This window comes from Papaver somniferum, chromosome 3, assembly GCF_003573695.1.
Source record: "Papaver somniferum cultivar HN1 chromosome 3, ASM357369v1, whole genome shotgun sequence".
NCBI lineage: Eukaryota > Viridiplantae > Streptophyta > Magnoliopsida > Ranunculales > Papaveraceae > Papaver > Papaver somniferum.
In genome coordinates this window covers 63,946,964-63,969,169 of record NC_039360.1, presented here as the reverse complement: position 1 = coordinate 63,969,169, position 22,206 = coordinate 63,946,964, and the positions used below count along the sequence as shown (strand labels likewise).

Sequence of the window (22,206 nt, the reverse complement as noted above, 5' to 3'; positions counted from 1 at the left end):
TGCTTTCTTTCATATATGTCAACACATATGAGCCTGGTGATAAGGATGAATCAGAGCTTTCTAATTTCTCAGAAAAGTACAACAATTGAGCAATCAAACTCTTTTGTGATTCAAGAGTGTTTTCTGTTGTTTCATCTATAGCCACTTGGATAAACAAACTAACCAATGAAGCAGTTCTCATTCAATTTATCAATTCTGATATCACCAGTGCCTCCTCATCCTCCTAAAGAACCCCTACCTGCACCACCAACATCACCAGACCAGTTCATATGAGTGGATGAAAAATCAAATCAAATCTATGGGTAACAGAGACAATGATTCTTTGATACTGAATCTCAAAACATTATTTTAGATCGTAGCTACAAATTAAGATTTACGACGAATAGATATGGATTTTTTGTTCAAGTTTTTTCAAAAAATCTAAATCAAAACAACCAGAGTGAGTAGAAAATTGTAGATCTATGCTTCGATTTCAAATAGGATAGGTTAATTAAAAAAAAATGAAGATATAGGTTCTGAAAACCCTAAAATCCTTAAGAGAAGATGATACTTATACGCAAAATCATGCTCATCTTTCCCATGATTAAGGATCTAAACTCTAATTACGGATCAGATAATGAAATCGAGATTAATTTTCATTTTTTTTTCAAAATCATTAAAATCAAACCACGAGAAATTTGATTTCAACTCGAAATCGATTAATGAAAGCTTTAAAGGAAGATTAACTTACCTTTCAATTCGTTTTTCCTGATGTTTCTCTTCGATTTCTTTGGTTAATTATCAGACTAAACAAATCATCTGCATCTTCCGTAAGATCTATCTTTTGATCAGATTCAATCGATCTTTGACATAAATGAAACTACAGAGGCATAAAAGGAGAAGATGCAATCAATCGTTGCTGTTGCAGTCGAAGATTTGATGAAGACGAAGAAGATTTGATGCAGTCGAAAATGAATCTCAGGAACCCTAGAAACCATTGTTCTACAACAGAGAGAGATAAAGATGAAAGAGAAAGAGAATAGAGAAATGAAAAGAAGCTTCTGGGATTCCCTTGTATAAATACTAAAGGGCAATGTTGCCATTATTAAAGTTCGGAATAATTAATTATGGGCCTGATCTAAAGATAATTTGATTTTTCGGGCCTAGTAATATCATTTTATGAAAGTGTGGAGTTGAGGGTGGAGGATCCATTTTGTGGGGCTTCTATATGTTTGAACCCATATAGTAGGGGGTTCTAGTATTTTTCACTTGGGGAAATTAGGCTCAGGCCCAACCCATGGATAACCCATAATATGAGGCCCTTAATTAAAAAAAGTTTAAATCTAGGCCCCGAGTTTTTAAAAGACCTTGATACCCTTATGCATATTGTCAATCCCATAATTAAATAAAATTTAAATCTAGGCCCAAAATTATTAAATCTAGGCCCGAAATTATTAAAATACAGTGCGAAGGTGTAAACAGAAGTTACACATGCATATGGCATGTGTAACCAGAAGTTACACATCCTTATGATATGTGTAATGCAAAGTTACACTTGTATATATATGCAAATAAATAGACATCAAAAAAAAAACACAAAAAAGACAGTTATTACTTTAATATTCATTTACAATAATTTCTTAGCATGTGTAACTAGAAGTTACACACGCATCTGTTTAGTGTAATTGAGAGTTACATATGTGTCTATCTAGTGTAACTGAGAGTTACACATGCATCTGACTTGTGTATTCAGCGTCAACTCCAGTTCCAGCGAGACCATTACCACGTTTAAGCAATTAGCTTTTATGAAGTTATCTAAAACCTGAAATATAACAACAAGCAATTAGTATTTATACGATTAAAATGAACAGTACATAAAACAATGTATATTTCAGTTTCACAAGCATCTGACTAGTGTAGCTAGTGGTTACACATGCATCTGAATTGTGTAACTGAGAGTTACACATGCATATAACATGTGTAACTAGGAGATACACATTCATCTGGCTAGTGTAGCTAGCAGTTACACATGCATATGACTAGTGTAACTAAGAGTTACACATACATATTGATATGTGTACCCAAAATCAGTATGTGTAACTAAAAGTTACACATCTAATTAACATGTGTAACTTGCAGATACACATGCATCTGAATTATGTAACTAGGAGTTACACATGCATCTGACTTAGATATGTCAACATAAAATCAGCAAATCCATCTCTAAATGAATAACACTAGCAAAAACGAGAGGTGACTATCAAGCAATTACCAGTCATAAAATAATACAGTTAACCTTGCAAGTGAATGAGAAGCTCTTAATTAAGATATCACTGCTTCAGCAGAAAGACGTTGTTAGCACTGTATTAACAGAAAGACGTTTTACAACGCTAGTCTAGATGTACCTAAGCCATTTTCATATTATCGATGACGACGGACATTTTAAGCAACAGAAAGTAAAGCTTCAGACAGTAATTATACTGGCAGAATAATACAAACACCTGGGAACCTTGTGCTAGCACATTAATATCGCAAAAAATGATCACACAACTGATTCAGCAGGGTATAGATATGAACCAAGGAAAACAAAATGCATGTGTAATCAGTAGTTACACATGTAAACAATAGTTACACATGCATATTAGCATAAGTTACACATACAATCATCATGTGTAACTAGAAATTACACATCTAATTATTATGTGTAACTATAAGTATAACCTGCATCTAATTAGTCTAATCTGCATCCACTACTACTCCCTACTACTAGGACTTGATGTTCTTTTCTCAATTTCATAAATATAACCACTATAACATATCCCATCAAATTAGCATGTGTAACTATAAGTTACATATGCATATCCCATCAAATTAGCATGTGTAACTATAAGTTACACATCTAATTTGCATGTGTAACTAGTAGATACACATTTATTTGGCTTGTGTACCTAGAAGTTACATATTTAATTAGCATGTGTAACTACTAGTTACACATCCATAGTCTGCACCTGTTTATCCTAACATGCATCTAGCATGCAATATTGAGTTCTCAGACTCAGGCCATAACTTACCACATATCAATTCCATCGGAACCCATGTCCTGCAACTGCAACCAACACCAACTGAGTACAAATCTCAGCACCAGCCAGCTTCATTTCCTCTATTCCATACCACTGTCTTAACTGTAGTTGCACCAGTACATGTAATGTTAACTCCTAACATAAATCTACCTGAGCATCATTAACTCAAACCATTCTGATTCTTCAACCAGTGCATACCTGAGCTATATGATAGCAATAACAGTACTCGTTCATTACAAACCAATGCCAAATCTGCATCTGTACAACTTGCACACTCCTACAGCTCTCTATGAACTTTCATACTCTGAAATCAACACATCAATAACCTGTTCAGTACCATTTCATTACAAAAGATCAGCATACCTTCCACTACAAATTTCATCAAATCATAGCATATGTATAATCAGCTAACTAAACACTCATAAACAAGCATGTATAATCATCTAGTACACATAAAATGCATGTGTACTTTGGAGTTACACATGCATATAAAATGTGTATTTGGAGTTACACATGCATATGAAATGTGTAATCAACAGTTACACATGTCATATAAGGTGTGGTGGCTCTGGTAGTCACTCCAGCATCTTCCTAGATGCTCATATACAAATCACCTCCAATACATGAATACTAGATACTTCAGTTTTAGAAGGCCAAGGAAGTACCTATTCAGATATAAACGAAGACTCACAAACATCAAATAAAACATACAACTACAGGCCAAGAGCAAACAACTAAAAAAGGATTGGTTTCACATGAACATCATTCTTGGTTCAGTTTAAATATGTCAATATATGTGATGATATCAAGTGCCAAAGCTAGTCTATCAGTCAAGTCCAGTGAATTACTTGTAAAAGTTTCAGACAAATAACAAAAGGTACTGGCATTTAAAAATCGAAACACAAACCTTCATCCTTGCACTTCTGATACAATTAAGCAAGCTCTATGTAGTTTAACGTAGTCAATCCACTACAAAAGAAAAATTCAGGAACAAATAAAATAATCAAAATTATTGTCAGCACCATTCAATAGTTTCTAAGAACTGTATATGCATATCTCATCAAATTAGCATGTGTAACTTATAGTTACACATCTAATTAACATGTGTAACTAGTAGATACACATCCATTTAGCTTGTGTACCTATAAGTTACACATTTAATTAGCATGTGTAACTACTAGTTACACATCCATAGTCTACCAATGCTAGTTAAACACTCAGACTGTCACGTAGAGTACACATAGCTGCAAACTGATAAACAAGGATATGGTTATAGAAATCACATGATATCCTTCTCAGAGTCGATAAAAGATGAGATTATAGATGGCTAACATATTTAAAACATGATGTGCATAAAAATATATTTCATACCAAAACACCACCACTAAGACAAACAGAATGTAAAGTAGATCCAACTTACAGTGTCTAACACAGCTCCAACATCCATACCAAACCTCTAATCTTCATACCAAAAAACCACCACTAACTCCAAATACAAATTATCCATACTAAACCTCTTAGCTTCATACCAAAACACCACCACTAACTAGCAATTACACGAAGATAAGACCTTGGGTGTTTTGGAAGTAATGTCTCAATAATGGGGGGAGGAAAGTTCATGCAATTGCTTTTGTCTCAACAATTGGGTGCTTTTGTTTGCTTAGCATATGTAATTAGGAGTTATACATGCACCTGACTAGTGTAACTGAGAATTACACATCCATATATGACATGTGTATCCAGCAGTTCAATGAAAACACATATGTAACTATAAGCTACACATTCAATTAGCATGTGTAACTCCTAATTACACATGTGTATACGCAAATTATACATGTGTATACGCAAGTTACACATGAAATTTGGATGTGTAGACGCAAGTTACACATGTTGTGCATCAGAATTCTAAGACTCATACACTTGCACAGTAATTTCTAAGTATCAAACTATCCATACACATTAATGAAACAACACAGAACATGTCGTATTGCTATAAATTTTTACACAGAATACAAAATTAATGAACAACACAAAACATGTCATATTGCTATAAATTTGTACACAAAATACATCTATTCATAAAAAATGTTGAAAATAAAGCAAGTTATGTCAAATAACAAAGAAAGAATCAACTTACTTACCACTGACTTCAGATCCTCCTCCAAAACTTCTCCAATACCACCAAATCAACCACTACAACCTCCTCATCTTCCACCAGAACCTGCATATCCACCACCAACACTGCCACAGATTCATCAATCAAACGATGTGTAGGCGAGATAAGCAAAATAAAAACAAAAACAAGTCAACAACAACAACAAAAACAACAGAAACAACAATATCCTAAACGCATACCTAGATTTAAACTTGTTGATTCAATTAAAAACGAGAGAAATCTTATTGATTTTCAGATATTTTCTCGTACGACGAATTCATTTCTGCTGCTGTTGAAGATCTTCTTAGTTCCATTGTTGAATCTGCATAAAAAGTAAGTAATTAGGGTTAAAACTACATTAAAGATCTTCGATTGATTCAAAAAAAAAATCAGGTTCTTCTTCTTCTCATATATGAACAGAGTCAATCAAAATAAAAATCAAAAACCTAATCGAATTAATCGAACTAAGAAAAGTAAGAATGATGAACCTAATCGGAAATGATTTCTGCTGCTTCGAATCGATTGAAACTTAGATTCGATTCAAAATCTTCAAAAAAAACAGTCGATCCAACGAAAACCTAACCTGATGCAGCTTAAAAACTAACTAAAACCTAGATTCAAATGAAATCGATTGAATGATTGATTCATATTTGAAGATTAACTGATGATCAGCTGCAAAAACTACTGGATCGATTCGTCTTCTTCTTCTTCACAGATCTGAAACGCTGGAGCCGAGAGAGAAAGAGATGGAGAAGAAAGAGAAAGAGAATGAAGAAATGAAATATCTTCTGATATATTCCTCTTGTATATATACTAAAGGGTAGTGTTGCCATTATTAAAATTCATAATAATTAATTATGGGCCAGATCTGAAGAAAATTTGATGTTTTGGGCCTAGTAATATCATTTTCTGAAAGTATGGAGTTGACAATATATGATCCATTTAGTGGGGCTTCTATATATTGAACCCATATAATAGGGGGTTCTAGTATTTTTCACTTATGATTTCCCTGCCCTATATGTACTGTGTTCAGACTCTCTCCAGTCTCGTTTTCCACATAAGGGTCTGCCAAAGCCATTTACGCTCTGGTTTAAATGGAAAAAGCAGTCGAAGGAGAAGAACGAGAAGCAACTACAAAAATGCAGAAGCCGAGAAGATTGAAAGGTCACAAAGGCACTGTTACCTGCTGTATCGCTTCTCGCGATAGACCTGGAATCATAGCTACTTCAGGAGAGGTACTTGTACTCCCCATGTATTCAATTTCTCTTAGATTTTCGACATCAGTTATTTTGATTTGAATGCATTCTTATTGTCAATTTAATCAAACTAATCCGTAACCCTAATATCATCAGCAGTTACATTGACGAACTAAGTCTGCTTAAGCAAGATTTTTTCCCCAAAATATTCTCCATGAACTCGTTCTTTATATTGATTTAGGAGGTGAAAATGAAATAAGTGGGTGTTTGCTTTATAGTTTATCTCTTGTAAGCATATAAGAGAAGGGGGTTGCAATTAACCTAGTGTTTGAGCAATTAACTTTTGATGTATAATTACTTGATATACTATAACATACGATGTTGGATGCCAAATGGTTCATTGATATGTTTAATTGACCAATGATTCTGTTGAACAGGATGGTCGCATTTGCTGGTTTGACATGCGTTGTAAAGATGTTGTACTTACCATGGATCTCGACAACAAACCCATCTCATCTATATGTTTTAAGCCTGGTGAGTTTTGTTCATCTCCAGTTGCCTCCTTTGTTTTAAAGATTATACTTTCATGTTGTAAACTAGGCTTAGTAAATGTATGTCTGATCATCCTTGTTGAATTACTCTACAAAACAAGGAAAAGAGAAAAGAAAAATACAGTTGGTAGTATTATGAAGCCTCCACCTTCTTAACTGGAAACGGAGCAGTTAATTGGTTTCAACCTTATAAATAATTTTACCTTGTTCCAGGAAATGAAGATGTTGTCTACGCTTCCTCAGGAGCAGAAGTAATGTTCTTTGACGTGCATATGGTACTTTTTATTATCACCTTTTTGATTTTTTTTGCTGTTGGTAAAGGAAGTACTCCATGTAAATCTTTTCCACAGAAGTTGTTCTAAGAGGACATGAAAACCTCAACTGATTGTAGTTAATGAGTTAAACACAATGAATGTAGCCGATCTTAATTTCCTGCCCTGTAGGAATCCTCTGCTAGAATGATTGGCAAGCTTACGTAGCTATTAGCGAGCAGTTTTTCCATTCATATGATCAAAGTTGTACAAATTTCATCCTTTTTCCAAGGAAATAGGCTGCATCTGATAAACCATATCCCACAACAATAAGATAAAATAGAGGAAGAAGACCCAGGATAGGCAAACGAGAGAAGATCAATGTGATCGCTCAAGACTTGCAACGTTGTGTTAAAGCTTTTCATTAGCTTGTCATTGCGAAGTTGTCCAAAATCTCATGTGTCTATAGCGCAATTAATCACTTAACCCATGTGCTCCGACTCTTTGTTCTCCCCTCTGAGTTAGTTTTTTTCCGCAAGTACGAACTTCCCAAATGTATATGCAAGTTAGTTTGCATGAAAGTATAAGTATAAATAAACTCTGAACAAGATCTTTAAGGGAGTATCCATAACTACAAACTGTTTTTCTCAGTAAAATTCTTATATTGCATCGAAACTATTGCTTTAGATTCCTACAACTGTTAACAAATGGTATCTCCTACCAGTTAATTCTTTAGCGTTGTTATTATCTTACCCATATAAAATTTAATTGCTCGTAGAAAAAGTTTTTTCTATACTGTATTTGGAGCATCCTTACATTCTCTATATTTTGTTTTATTCCGTAGGCTAATTATTATTGTTTCGTACTCATTCTTTCTGTTTATCTTGTAGGCATCTTCCTGGAAGCAATTGGGAAGCTACAGCTATAACAAAGAGGAGATAAACCAGGTGCACATTTTGTGACTTTTTGAATGGCATTAGAGGTTTCCCCTTTTCCCTCCAATATATATGGTTCCATTTAAATATGCTTAATTTTTTTTTTATATTTCTTGATTACGATTTGAAGAGATACTAAAGAGAGTTCTTGTGATCAATATCAAATCGTAAGGAATAATGTTTTTTTTTATTCTTATCATGTTTGTTAAATCTGTACTGTCCTCCAGAGACAACTAATTCCTCGAGAATCAATGCTAATGAAGATTTTAAAGTAGTATTAGGCTTCTGTCTGAGATCCACCTACTTCTCTGTAGAGCTACATTAAATCACTGAACTTATGAAACACAACTAGTTCATGGAATAATATTAAGCTTTCTAGAGGTTCTGCAGATTACAGTATTGATGTGGGATTATCTTCCTAGTCTAGCATGGTACTGGGACCAAATACGAAGTAACTTTATAATGAGAAGTAAAAACCATAAATTAGCATGCTTAGCACTTGAGCTTATAATTAAAAAATGATATAGAGGCAGCATACTAACTTTCTTTGCTTGGTTGATACTCAAATAATTTTTTTTGATATCGTGAAGCTTTTGAACGTGATATTCTTCTTTTCAGATTACTTGCAGCTCGAAATCATCTTTTATTGCCGCTGCAGATGATAGTGGTGACATAAAGGTATGAAAGGAACCACATAAACAAATTATTCTTTAGCAATTGTTAATTGTGCTGATTCTGTCTAAAGCTGGTTATGAATTTTAACCTACCCGTTGTTGTCATCAAATCCCTAGGTCAAGTATTATGTGCAGTCAATGCTGATTTATGAAAAATCTCCAGATTTTAAATCTCATTTCGAGAATAGGCATTAGCATGATGCTGGATTGGTATGATGCTATCTAACCAGTTATTCCTAGAGCGAACTTAGAACATACTATGTCAAGTTACCAAAATACTTCGACTCAAGAGAGTGAAGTAGTTTCTGCTCTCTATAGATTTTTCAGGTGGCAGCTTGGTCATGGTGACAAATAAGCGCAGTTGTTTTAGATTGTTACTAATTGATTTGTTGGCAAACAATGGACCTGTAACAAGCATACTGATCTTAAAGTTCCAGATGTAAATACACGACCCACCCCTTCATTGCTACATCCTGTATTTAACCATGAGCTCCAGAGGCTGTGTAGACCATATTAACAACCCCGTATTATAAAATGGTAGAATTGTGAACCTCTAAGATGGAGGCATTATTGCAAACAAATAACAAGGCTGTAGCCAAGTGACAGGAACTTAGGATCACAAGCCTTTGCCTCCCTCCATCCCTCCCCATATAAGCATGATACTTATATACTCCTGTTGGTAAGTTAGTTTCTCCCATTTGCTTACGTTTCCGTGTTGAAATACTATTCCCATTAGCTTATGTTTCCATGTTGAAATACTACTGTTTTTCATGATGTGAATGCTGACTTTGGTTCACTGGCAGATAATTGATGTAAGGCAGCAGTGCCTGTATAAAACTTTACGAGCTGGTCATACAAGTGTATCCTTTTTTATATGAATCATACAGCTCCAAGGTTAATATGTCATAAGATCTTTAGTGTTCTGATGGCTGATACTGCTCTCCTCATTCAAGTTTATGCTTACCGAATTTATTTTTATATGCTTGATCCTGGTATGGTGCATAGGCGGACCACATCCGAATACGAGTCCCAGTCATTTATCACGAGACAAGATTTTTATTTTTCTGTTTTAAGATGTTTCTGCATGTGACACGTCCTGTTCAAAAGGAGTGTCAACATGTTGGATACTATCTTTTTCTTAACTCTATACGTAGATTTGTAGCAGTGTGCAGTTTCTTCCTTGGAGACCTTGGGAAGGTATACATAATGTTAATTTTCTTAGCAATGCACTATCAACATGTTGGATACTATCTTTTTCTTAACTCTATACGTAGATTTGTAGCAGTGTGCAGTTTCTTCCTTGGAGACCTTGGGAAGGTATACATAATGTTAATTTTCTTAGCAACGCACTATTATGTTTTTTTTTTATATCCGTTCCAAATAGTTTCTGTAAGATGGAGAGAGATTGTTTTGGAGGAATTCAAAACCTAAGGTTCTTGCTTTATACATTTAAGAGCTGGTAGGTGCGAGTTGGTTGTGCAAAATTTGTGATTTCATAGGTGGATCTTATCATATAACTTGGGTTTCTTAATTTGGTGAATCTGTAAATGGGTTAAAACTTCCCTTCTCATGCAATATATGAGAAATTATTGGATGTGACTGTCATGGATGTGACTTGTGAGGCACCAATATTCTCTTGCATTAATAAATGCTAATAACTTGATGGTGTTCTAACGTAACATATTATTGGTACTCCTGACAGTTATAACTGGTGGTCTTGATGCTAAGCTCATGATGTGGGACTTCTCTAAAGGGAGGCAGTGCAAAATTGTGGATTTTGGTATTTACATGCCTGGCAACTGTGTATTTTGTGCTTTGACTTACCAGATTTTCTCGTGTCCATGTAGATTTTTAAATGTGTCACCAAACCATAGTTTTTCACTATTTTGAGATCTTAGAGGTGTGCATAAGGGGGGGTCTAAATGTACTCAATGTTTTCGGGGTGGACGAATGCTAGTCAAGAAGTGTTTCTTCCTCTGAAATTTATTGAGGAAAATGGGCCATCCAGCCCCTTTTCCAACTGAAGGAATCTAGGCTACCAGTTGTGGAAGTTTTATCTCAATCCATGGAGATGGGGGAGCTGTATTTTTCAAAATATTATGTTTGGTTGATGGTTTCTTTTAGGTGTTGTGCCAGGAAGTATTTGTTGATTACCTTCTTTAAATGTACTGCAGCTCGCCCTGACGCTGGCAGTCAAAGTAATGCAGGACAATGTTTGAATCCTGCTTTTGTTCATGCATTGGTGATTCCCGAGGTTGATATGTTGGACAATTCAGGGAAAATCTGTGTTGTGGCTAGGGGTGATGGTGTTGTTGATGTGATTGATATTGAATCAGAGCTAGCTGCTGCTAACTCCAAAAGTTCCACAAAGTCCAGCAAGGGATCACAATCAAGATGTGGAGGCAGTAAGCAGCCTACTACAACTGCTGAGGCCTTAGATCAACACATAGGAGAGAGGTTCTCGTTAGACTATACTTTGGGAGGGCACACTGCAGCTGTTTCCTGTGTGTAAGTATAATCTGATTATATGGTTGCATGCCCGTGTTTAATTTGAACGAAGGCTAAATAAACTTTTTCAGGTCATTTTCACTGTTTGGGGAGAGAGGGAAGTTCATAATATCAGGTGGGAATGATTCATCTGTGAAGGTTTGGGATTGGTCTAAACATCTTGATGCTGGGGAGAGCAGCAGTAGCACCAGCAATGATATCTTGCGTCTAAACATTCCCTTGAGCAAAAAGGTGAGATGACTCTTCTATCGCTCAAAAATCCACATTTGCGTCTTCTATGAACCTAAAAGACTAGAGAACAAGAATGAAAAGAAAAAGTTCCGTGATATTGCATGAATGACGTATAATTTGATTTAAGTTCCTTACTGTTTAATTTAGTTGTCCCACTTAGATTTCGAACAGTGCTCCTTTACGAAATAAGATTTATCTGCTAAAGAGGGTTCTTATGTGAAGCAGTATTAAAATTCTCTATGCGGAGCTTTATTTGGAACAAGGCCATCTATATATGATCATACACACACAAACACACCACTGCATGCGCATACACACACGCTCATGCCCACATACTACATAAGCAAAGAATCAGCCACCATAGAAAGGAGGCCTTGTAATCTGCATCCTGAGTGAAACATATCCAGAAGATCACAATCTCCTTCATTGCACTTCTTGTAGTTTTTATATGGTGATGTGGAAGATTGCAAAGTTTAGGTTAGAGGTCCGTATATCCTTCTTCCGTATGTACTATGCTCTCCTTAATTTCATATGATATCCAATTTTTTCGTATGATGTACTGTTAGTTCTGAGAAACCTAAGTTGATTTAAAAGTATATTAGGAAATCATTAACCATATTTGAATTTCACTCTTGTATAGGTAAATTGGCTGTGTACCACTCCAACTGATTCAGAAAACATTATCGTGTGCGACACATCCAAGGTGGTAAAGGTTTATTCTGTTACCTAGACTGAACCTGTATATATTCAAACCTATTATGCTAGAGGCGACTTGAATATGTAAAAGGAGCTGCAAGTTTATGGTATTCAGATATCTCCTCGCAGTCTTCAAATTATATGACCAGGTAATGACTTATTTTCACACTTAGTCATAACTCATAACCATGGGTACGAGCTCCAATTTTCTCCTGAATCATAAGTTGAACTTTTTCGTACTTACAGATTTGGCGTGCACACATACAACTTCAGAAGTTAGGTTCTTTAGTTAGTTTTAATTTCGGCTCCGTGGCTTCTGCACATGTTTGTTATAATCGGGCAACAAAGGGTGTGCATTTTGTAAAAGTTCCTGTGTTTCTTACAGTGATATACTGATATGATTTTGATTCTCTTCCTTCAGTGTTATTCTAGTTAAGATTTGAGTTCTCTAGAAATTTGACAAGTGTGTAGCTCAGGTAGATTTTCTAATCTTAGATCAGTAGTTTTTTTTTTAGATGCAACTACAATGATATTTAATCAAGCATCTGGTTTTTAACCTGGTTGAATGAAGATCAATCGTCTTGTCAATGATGTCTTCTGCCATGTTTCAGTAATACATTAACAAGTAGACAATTGATGCCTGACATAACAAACTCCCTGGTGTGAGATATACTGAACATTTATGCGGTAGATAAACGTGAATAATGGAAGAACTACACATTATGTGCTCCTGCAAAAAGTTCTGCTATTTTCTTCAACTGCTTAATCTGTGTTGAATTCAGATCCCCATATCTGATTCTTTGTTCCAACTACTCAGTGTTCGTCATCCATTATATGAATTCAATACGCTGGTCGACACCTCTACAATATTATACCCTAAATTAACCCATTGGTGAGGATCTCATTTTCCCTGGATTGGAAGGTTGTGATCAAAGTATCACTCCTCTAGTTCAGGGCAAGAGCATAATTGCCTTTCCAGAAGGTTTTCAATTTTCTACCCAGGACTACCATGTTACTGAAACCATGCCTTTAGTTGATGCATATCGGTTGAAGTAAACTTTGACACTATACCAAGGTTGCATAAGCTAGTATCTTGTGTCTTGTGATGACATCTACACCATAGGCAAAGAATAGGTTCTCCGAATTATATGTGCCCGAGTCCGACTCACCAACTTGTCCATTAATGTCTGTCCCACATGAATCACATGGTTTCACAAATAATAATGAGTCTAATGAGTAAGGTAATCTTGGACCCCATGGAGCCATATCTTCCCTCTATCCCACTTCCTAAAATTCACAAGTTTGAATCGGAGTTAAACCAAGAAATGTTGAATTCACTGGATCTTCATCTTTTACATTCACTAGTCATCTCATCAGAGATGAAAGAGTCATGATAGTCCCCTACACAGGTGATAGTCCCCTACACAGGTGATAGTCCCAGTCAGTCTAGGCTTAAATTTGAGTCATTTGATACATATATGGTCCCCTACAGAGATGAAAGAGTCAACTCGGAAGGTAACGATTCTAAAACACAATATGTGCTGGTGGAACGACCGAGTCACTCAACAGCAGAATGAGTTTGTTTTCCTTAAGCGGGAAGGAGTAAAGTTAGCTGATGAGATTATTAGCTGGGTCGCGCGATCCCGCACAGCCGCGCACTAGTGTTTTATAAGCTAGCAGGCTCAATGCCGTTGGATATTGGAGATCTTTATATTTTGTTGTTTCCTATAAGGTTACAGCTGGTGACAGCTTTCATAAAAAGTATTTAATTTCTGTTAAATCCTCCAATAAAATTATATTTATTAATTACTCTATCTTCCGTTCTTTTTTTATCTTAGAGTTTTCTCAACATGAAAAGCTAACACGGCTTATCATTTTCCCATAGCATCTTCTTCCTAATTCATTTCTACACCAAACATGTCCCCCCTACTCTAATCCAACAACTTATATCCAAACGAAGTTATCCCTTCATTATTGAATCCATTTTTATATATGAACGCCTAGTTGCATGACAAATTGACCTGATAGTATCAGCTAACGGAAGTTAAAGTTGATCGCACATTAATATCGATTACCATCAGTACATGACGATACAGGCATGAACGTCTCATCGTTCAAGAAATTGGTAGTATGATCGTCGATAATACAGGCTCTAGGCCGTTCAAGCATATACTGATCGTTCAAGCATATGCCAAGCTCAATGTGTTTTCAGTTTCAAATAAGAGACCAATTGTACAGGTGGTCTGATCACACAGTTTCAGCAAACATCTTAGTCTATATCTGCTCGTTCTCTTTAAGAAAAGCACTACGACACTCTATCGTAATCCCAATACATTATGAACCAGTGTGCAAATTTAATGAATGAAATGAGATTTAGTAATACAAACCAAATTACTTATCATAATAATAAGAGAGAGACCAACCTTAATGTGCATAATAAGTTTGAGTAGTTTCAATTGTTAATTGTTCGAATGGAAAAATTTGAAGTACAAGAAAAACGAACCGTTTATATACGAAGTTAAAATAATTAGAAAGATATAATGAAAAAACACATAGTGATCGATATGAATATATGTACCATTATTGTACTGTGTTCCCTCCCAATCGTTATCAGTAACAGGTTCACAAGATTCGAACTCATTTATTAGATTTCTGACAGGAATTTATTTCTTTACAAAGCTTACAACAGATGCCCTAGGGAGTTTTATTTTTTCTTAATGAAAGGTTTTGTGAACAAAATATTAAAAGTTACAAGGATTGTTTTGATTTTATTAAATTGAGAAAAGGGTTTGTCTGAAAACATTTAATTGACAGTTGTCTAATCGACATCAACGACTGAAAATAAAGAAAAGTAAGTATCCAACGGCTGCTGTATGCTAGCTTATAACTCTCTCCTGCACAGCCGTGCGGGATAGCATTACCCTAGTTAGTTTAGTTAATTAGCTGCAACGTTTCCTTCCCAACCGAAACCCCAATTCCTTCAAAAGCCCGCTTCATTTCAGAATCTGAAGAAAAGAAAGAAAAAAAAGACGTTGCTTCTCATCTTTCCTTCTTTTCTCTCTCAGTAGTAACAACGACACTCTAACTTCCAACCAGTCACTCTCACCAACCTTACACCATTACAAAGATGGCAAGAAGAGGAACTTCTTTTAGACACAAACAACAAACCCTAACAGTCAGGGTTAAAGAGATTTGCAAATCAAAAACAAGAGATTCAGTTGGAGAAGAAACCCTAGATAGGGTGGTGGATAATTGTATAGGAATTAAGAATGATGCAATCAGGGATTCCTCTTTGTAATTCCTGTGGTGAATCAGTTGGATTAGGTCCTAATGATGAAGCTTTTATTGCTTGTCATGAATGCAATTATCCTATGTGTGAGAATTGTGTTCATTATGAGATTAAGGAAGGGCGAAAAGTTTGTCTACGATGTGGGATTCCTTATGCTGCTGCTTCTAGCTTGGGTAATTCATTAGTTTTCCTCTATAGTTTGATTTGTTACATAAGATATCATCATTTTTGTGATTTGGAGTTGAGTTTTGTTAATAACGATTCGAAACTGACGACAAATGTGTATGAAAATTGTGCAACAATGCTTTTAAGTTGTGAATCTTTTCTACTTTTTTTGGGTAATTTTTCCTTTTATTTTGCAATGTTTTGTACTATGCTTGACTGAGAACATGGTAATGGTTGCGCAGTGAACCCAACAGCAGATAATGTTGAAAAGGATGATGTATCTGTTAATCATACAACAATGGCACATCATATTGAAAGCTATCAGGTTCAGATCCTTTTGAATTTCTTGGATATCCTGATTCAGCATCTAACTCACTAGATATCTTTGTAGATTTAGAAAATGACAGTGTTTTCTCTATGTGCAGGATGTTGGAGTTCATGCTAGAAGTATAAGTAATTTCTCTGCACTTGAAAGTGGTGAGTGTTTTCCTCTTCCTGTATGATATGTAACGTTGTTACTTTATATTTTCTCGATCTAAAAGGGTGTCTATCATTATTTATGGTGTTTTTAGAGTCAAATGCCGAATCCGGGAACCCAATATGGAAGAACAGGGTGGAAAGTTGGAAGGAGAAAAAGAATAAGAAGAAGGTTATCTCTAAGCGCGAACAAGAACCTCAAATTCCAGTAGAACAGCAAATGGAAGAAAAACAGTAAGTTCATTGTAAATCATTTAGATAGTTGCATTAATTGAATTCCGCTCATCGTAACCAAGCAATGATTTAACTGAGATATGGTATGTTTGTTCAGGCCAATGGAAAATGTACAAATACTTTCCAAAACAATTCCTATTCCTTCCAACAAGATCACTCCATACAGGATTGTGATTATAGCGAGATTGATAATTTTGGGGCTTTTCTTCCATTATAGAGTGACAAACCCCGTTGATAGTGCATTTGGTCTCTGGCTTACTTCTATCATTTGTGAGATCTGGTTTGCTGTTTCATGGGTGCTGGATCAATTCCCTAAGTGGTCTCCTGTCAACAGAGTGACATATACCGACAGACTGTCTGCAAGGTATAGAAGAATCTGAAGAATTGTATATTTTCTCTTAACAATATGGGTGCAGTTTTTGTTCTTTCAGACTTATAAAAGATAATTAATGTCATCGAAAACTCTATGTTCTAAGCGTCTATATGTATAAGTTTGATATTTATCTTTCTTACAGATATGAAAAGTGTAACTTCATCTAATATCTAGGTTTGAAAAGGAGGGCGAGCCTTGTCAGTTGGCTCCTGTAGACTTTTTCGTCAGTACAGTTGATCCACTAAAGGAACCGCCGTTGATTACTGCAAATACAGTGCTCTCAATCCTTGCTGTGGACTATCCTGTTGAGAAAGTCTCCTGTTATGTGTCTGATGATGGGTCTGCTATGCTTACCTTTGAATCTCTTGTTGAGACGGCAGAATTTGCTAGGAAGTGGGTTCCATTCTGTAAAAAATATGCAATTGAGCCACGTGCTCCTGAATTCTATTTCTCTCAAAAGATCGACTACTTGAAGGATAAAGTACAACCATCTTTTGTGAAGGAACGTAGAGCAATGAAAGTAAGCATCTCAAATTTTCTAGCATCACATGGAATTTCCGTGTAGCTCAGATATCTCTATGTTTAAGTTTCCGCTGTCGATTACCTAATTTACATAGTCATCTTGCATGCACATCCATCTCATGTTTTTTTTTCCGTCTGCGTACAGAGAGATTATGAAGAATACAAAGTAAGAGTTAATGCTTTAGTAGCAAAAGCTCAGAAAACACCAGATGAGGGTTGGACAATGCAAGATGGTACATCTTGGCCAGGAAACAATCCTCGTGACCACCCTGGCATGATTCAGGTACTGCTATTATAATTTTTCTTCCTCATTTACAGCCCTCTCGACTTATTTTCCATGGTCTTAATTACGAGCATGGTTCATTAACTTGTTGAGGTTTATGGTGTGGGTCAGGATTATAAGTATCATTTGTGTTCCACTATATCTTCCTAGAAGCTTCAAAAGATTATTGCCCAAACTATGTTCAGCTAAGTTTGTAAGTAGTTGATTTAATGTTGAAGTACGAGAGTTGGTCCAGGTCAAACTCCTTTTAACAGGCTTGATTAATTTGTCCAGAATTTTTGTTTAATTCCGTTTCAAGTTCACCATCTCTTGCCAGTAACCTGTTAAACGGTCATCTAATAGAAATTCATATTTTCCACTTTCACGAGCATGGCTCATTTTATTTATTTTTGTCTCCTCACCTGCGTTTTGTCCTCCTTTGAAGGTTTTTCTTGGACATAGTGGTGCACATGACATAGATGGAAATGAACTTCCACGGCTCGTATATGTTTCCAGAGAGAAAAGGCCTGGCTACACACACCACAAGAAGGCCGGTGCCATGAATGCACTGGTAAGAAGTCTAAACAATTCACGGCAAATATTACAAAGAAAAAGTTTCTATCGTATGATGTAATGTATGCTGAAATGTTGGTTTATTGCAGGTTAGAGTGTCTGCAGTCCTCACCAATGCTCCCTACATTCTTAACCTTGATTGTGATCATTATGTCAACAATAGCGAGGCAGTTCGTGAGGGCATGTGTTTCATGATGGATCCACAAGTTGGTAAAAACGTCTGCTATATTCAGTTTCCTCAGAGATTTGATGGTATTGATCGAAGTGATAGATACGCCAACAGAAATGTCGTTTTCTTTGATGTAAGTTTTAATCAATAATCTTCCTTTTTAGCACGATTAGAGTTGTTCATATCAGATTTTTAGAAGTCATTGTGATTACTGTTTCAGGTTAACATGAGAGGATTAGATGGTATTCAAGGACCAGTTTATGTTGGAACTGGTACTATGTTCAATAGGCAAGCACTTTATGGATATGGCCCTCCATCTTTACCTAGCCTTCCCAAGTCTTCTTCATCTTGCTCATGGTGTTGTTGCTTCTCTTGTTGCTGCCGTTCCAAAAAACCTTCTAAGGATGCCTCAGAGATGTATCGTGATTCTAAACGGGAAGATCTTGATGCTGCCATTTTTAATCTCAGAGAAATAGAAAGTAAGCGGGCTTCCCAAAGCCATCAATGTTTTGAGATGCTTAGTGGTGCTTCTAAATTACTGATGATAAAATCCATTTCTGCAGACTATGATGAGCATGATAGGTCTCTACTGATTTCTCAGATGAGCTTCGAGAAGACTTTTGGCTTATCTACAGTATTCATTGAATCTACTATGATGGAGTATGGAGGAGTAGCAGATTCTGCCAACCCATCAACTCTGATCAAGGAGGCAATTCATGTCATTAGCTGTGGATATGAAGAGAAAACTGAATGGGGGAAGGAGGTGAGGTTTCCATATACATTTCATATCTTAAAGTGACATTAACTAGTTTGTTCTTGTATTAATACTTCGAACTGGGATTTTGTGCCATCTATGCTTTATTAGATTGGTTGGATATATGGGTCTGTGACGGAAGATATCTTGACGGGTTTCAAAATGCATTGTCGAGGGTGGAGATCAATTTACTGCATGCCCGTGAGACCTGCTTTCAAAGGTTCAGCTCCCATCAATTTGTCTGACCGGTTGCACCAAGTCCTTAGATGGGCACTTGGATCCGTGGAAATTTTCCTCAGCAGACATTGTCCCCTCTGGTACGGATGGGGAGGTGGCCGCCTAAAATTACTGCAAAGACTAGCATATATAAACACAATTCTGTACCCATTTACTTCCCTTCCTCTGATTGCTTACTGCTCACTGCCTGCTATCTGCCTTCTCACTGGAAAATTTATCATACCAACGGTAATTTCTTTCTTTTGGTTCTTCAATTCCAAAACCTTTAGCTGTTAAATGTTGTTGTCACTTTTACTGATTACATTTGCTGTTCACATGGTATGGTAGCTGATATGACACGTGCATGAAGTCTCTTTATACCACATTGGCTAACATATGCCAAACTTACATATGCTGCTCATAATGCCTCCATACTAATTCATACCTGATTTGTTACTTATTAAGACTGCATTTTGTGACAGCTCTCAAACATCGCAAGCATTTGGTTTCTTGGTCTCTTCACCTCCATCATCTTAACAAGTGTGCTCGAGCTGAGGTGGAGCGGTGTGAGCATTGAAGACTTGTGGCGTAATGAGCAGTTTTGGGTTATTGGAGGCGTTTCAGCTCATCTATTTGCCGTATTCCAAGGGTTCTTAAAGATGTTGGCTGGTGTGGACACCAACTTCACTGTGACGGCAAAAGCTGGTGATGATGCAGATTTTGGTGAACTATACATGTTCAAATGGACAACTCTTCTAATCCCTCCTACAACCCTTCTCGTTGTAAACTTAGTGGGTGTAGTTGCCGGGTTCTCCAATGCACTCAATAGCGGTTACGAAGCATGGGGTCCACTTTTTGGCAAAGTCTTCTTTGCCTTTTGGGTGATTCTTCATCTTTACCCATTCCTCAAGGGTCTTATGGGGCGTCAAAACCGAACTCCAACAATTGTAGTTCTTTGGTCGGTCCTTTTGGCCTCTGTCTTTTCGCTTGTTTGGGTGAAGATTGATCCCTTCTTAAGCAAAGCCACAACAATCACCAACAATTGCATTTCTATCGATTGCTAAAGAAAACTCATCCATATAAGTTGCTGTGTTTTTCTCTATCAAATTTGAATTGCAAAACTAGTTGGGACTTCGATGCTGATTTTTGGGGCTTGCAGGGTATTACTAAGTTCAACATCTAGCAAAAACCAGTTCCTACCTGGCTTTGTTTGGAGTTTCAGAATTCTTTTAGTAAATTAGTATCAATGTTTGCAAGATCTTGTAGATTCAATGACTGCACGCTGAGTGTTCTGACACAAACAGGATAATTCAGGAAAGTTTATATTGTTAATTTTGTTTTATTTTTGAGAAGATTCGGTTCCTTTTATTTTTCATGAAAAATCCATTTACTAGTGCAGCTTTTGAATTCAGTATAACTGCTGAGTAGTTGGTTACAAGATCTTGTCTCATAAAATTTGAGGAAAACCAGCAGGCTTGCACTGAAGTCATTGTAAAGCAGGCAGATGAATATGGCACACCATAAAAAGCCAAGTTTTTATTGTAGAATATTGCAGCAGCAAAAAAGACTTTCTAGACAGAAATCATCACAACAATATCAATCAGTTTTCCATATTATACGGAAAACCTTTCATAGTACATAAACCTTGCTTCAACTAATTTTTCTCCATGAGTTTCAGAACTTTCTTCCAAGCAGGCCTGTTTGAAATATTTCCCCACCAGGCATTCACATTCTTCCTGTCCTTGACAAGATAACCTTTCCCTGCCTCATTCATCAAATACCGAATCCCTGGGAGGTGGCCCAGATCGGCGAGACTGAACGAATCTCCAGCTAGATAACTGTTCTTGGACAATTGTTCTTCGTATATATCAAGAACTTTTCCGAGTTTCTCTTGACTAACACCTACCAACTCTGAGTCAGTAGTTTGACCCATTCGAGGAAGTATCACCACTTGAAATACAATAGTATATATCAGTTCATTGAAATTGTGTGCTTCAACTTCAAGCCATTGATCTACCAAAGCTCGTTCCTCTAGTGTTTTGCCCAACAAGTTTGTTCCTTGATCAGCATATTTAGCTGCGTAATACCTTATGATCGCCCTTGATTCTGCGCATTATCAAGAACAGGCCAATCACTTAAGAAATTGTACATTAACAAGAGGAGTCTTTTTGTTAAATTTGGCAGCTAATGAAAAATGATATTAGATTCTTACCAAAAAGTCTGAAGTCCCCATCCTCTACTACAGGCACTTGACCAAATGGCTGAAAAATGAGAGTTACAATCCATTAGGAAACTAGAGCATTTGAACACAAAGTGAGCTATAGTACTAGTATTTAGTAAATGCTAGTAGTTACTAGTAGTAAATGAGCGTTTAGTTTACCTGTTTCACAAGGAACTCTGGCCTTTTGTGTTCTCCGAGTTCAAGGCGGATGGTTTCGACCTCAAAGTCAATTTCTTTTTCGAAAAGACAAGCCATGACTCTTTGTGGACAAGCTCCTGTTACCGGACCATAAATTTTCACCACCATCTTTATTCCAAATTTTGTTTACTCTCAGTTTCTCACAATCAAACAGAGATAAGAATAGATATGTAAAGAAAATTTAAAAAAAAATCAAAGTTGTATCTTAAATTCGTCTACCTTTAAAATCAATATGAATACAACTTGGCTAGACCATGCTATTTATAATGAGCTAAACTCTTAGATAGTGAGCGAATGTGGTGGGTAATAGTGGTATGCTGGGTAACATATGCTGGGGGTTGTCACATGACTGAAAGTGGGTACATTTCTAACCCCCAGTATTCTTGATTGTATCTCTGTGGTTACCACGTTTTGGTGGTTGAGATTTGAGAACTATTGTTATGGCCGTATGTACGGTTTGCCAAATTTACTTGAATGATATAAAGCCATCTCTTACA

At 36.3% G+C, this 22,206-nt stretch overlaps 2 protein-coding genes and 1 long non-coding RNA gene across 3 annotated transcripts; 1 reads left to right on the top strand and 2 right to left on the bottom strand.

Annotated features, from left to right (window-relative positions):
• Positions 1 to 1,761: 1,761 nt before the first annotated feature.
• Positions 1,762 to 4,029, bottom strand: LOC113361310. Its single transcript, XR_003365062.1, has 4 exons — positions 3,967 to 4,029; positions 3,258 to 3,363; positions 3,051 to 3,161; positions 1,762 to 1,801 (listed from the first exon to the last, which is right to left on the bottom strand). It is a non-coding gene; the product is annotated as an uncharacterized LOC113361310 (long non-coding RNA).
• Positions 4,030 to 6,264: 2,235 nt separating this feature from the next.
• Positions 6,265 to 20,672, top strand: LOC113359519 (cellulose synthase A catalytic subunit 8 [UDP-forming]-like). Its single transcript, XM_026603135.1, has 24 exons — positions 6,265 to 6,449; positions 6,848 to 6,944; positions 7,175 to 7,236; positions 8,103 to 8,159; positions 8,766 to 8,825; positions 9,625 to 9,681; positions 9,976 to 10,018; positions 10,524 to 10,601; positions 10,996 to 11,329; positions 11,401 to 11,560; positions 12,201 to 12,281; positions 15,517 to 15,718; positions 15,953 to 16,035; positions 16,136 to 16,187; positions 16,283 to 16,421; positions 16,519 to 16,785; positions 16,969 to 17,314; positions 17,462 to 17,599; positions 18,024 to 18,149; positions 18,241 to 18,453; positions 18,541 to 18,799; positions 18,884 to 19,083; positions 19,186 to 19,539; positions 19,773 to 20,672. The coding sequence occupies exons 1-24, from the start codon at positions 6,309 to 6,311 to the stop codon at positions 20,352 to 20,354; spliced, it is 4,131 nt and encodes a 1,376-aa protein (XP_026458920.1). The 5' UTR covers positions 6,265 to 6,308; the 3' UTR covers positions 20,355 to 20,672.
• A 125-nt stretch (positions 20,673 to 20,797) lies between these two features.
• LOC113356336 (glutathione S-transferase F12-like) lies at positions 20,798 to 21,919 on the bottom strand. The gene is made up of 3 exons (XM_026599444.1): positions 21,671 to 21,919; positions 21,503 to 21,551; positions 20,798 to 21,396 (listed from the first exon to the last, which is right to left on the bottom strand). The coding sequence occupies exons 1-3, from the start codon at positions 21,815 to 21,817 to the stop codon at positions 20,945 to 20,947; spliced, it is 648 nt and encodes a 215-aa protein (XP_026455229.1). The 5' UTR covers positions 21,818 to 21,919; the 3' UTR covers positions 20,798 to 20,944.
• Positions 21,920 to 22,206: the final 287 nt, after the last annotated feature.

What these genes read in the sequence shown, in the direction of transcription:
- LOC113359519 (XM_026603135.1), top strand. Translation starts at nt 6,309, where the DNA reads ATGGAAAAAGCAGTCGAAGGAGAAGAACGAGAAGCAACTACAAAAATG. An exon ending in ACAAAGAGGAGATAAACCAG is followed by an intron (nt 8,160 to 8,765) that starts GTGCACATTTTG and finishes TCTTCTTTTCAG; the next exon opens with ATTACTTGCAGCTCGAAATC. An exon ending in GTGCAAAATTGTGGATTTTG is followed by an intron (nt 10,602 to 10,995) that starts GTATTTACATGC and finishes AATGTACTGCAG; the next exon opens with CTCGCCCTGACGCTGGCAGT.
- LOC113356336 (XM_026599444.1), bottom strand. Translation starts at nt 21,817, where the DNA reads ATGGTGGTGAAAATTTATGGTCCGGTAACAGGAGCTTGTCCACAAAGA. An exon ending in CAGAGTTCCTTGTGAAACAG is followed by an intron (nt 21,552 to 21,670) that starts GTAAACTAAACG and finishes CTCATTTTTCAG; the next exon opens with CCATTTGGTCAAGTGCCTGT. An exon ending in TGGGGACTTCAGACTTTTTG is followed by an intron (nt 21,397 to 21,502) that starts GTAAGAATCTAA and finishes GATAATGCGCAG; the next exon opens with AATCAAGGGCGATCATAAGG.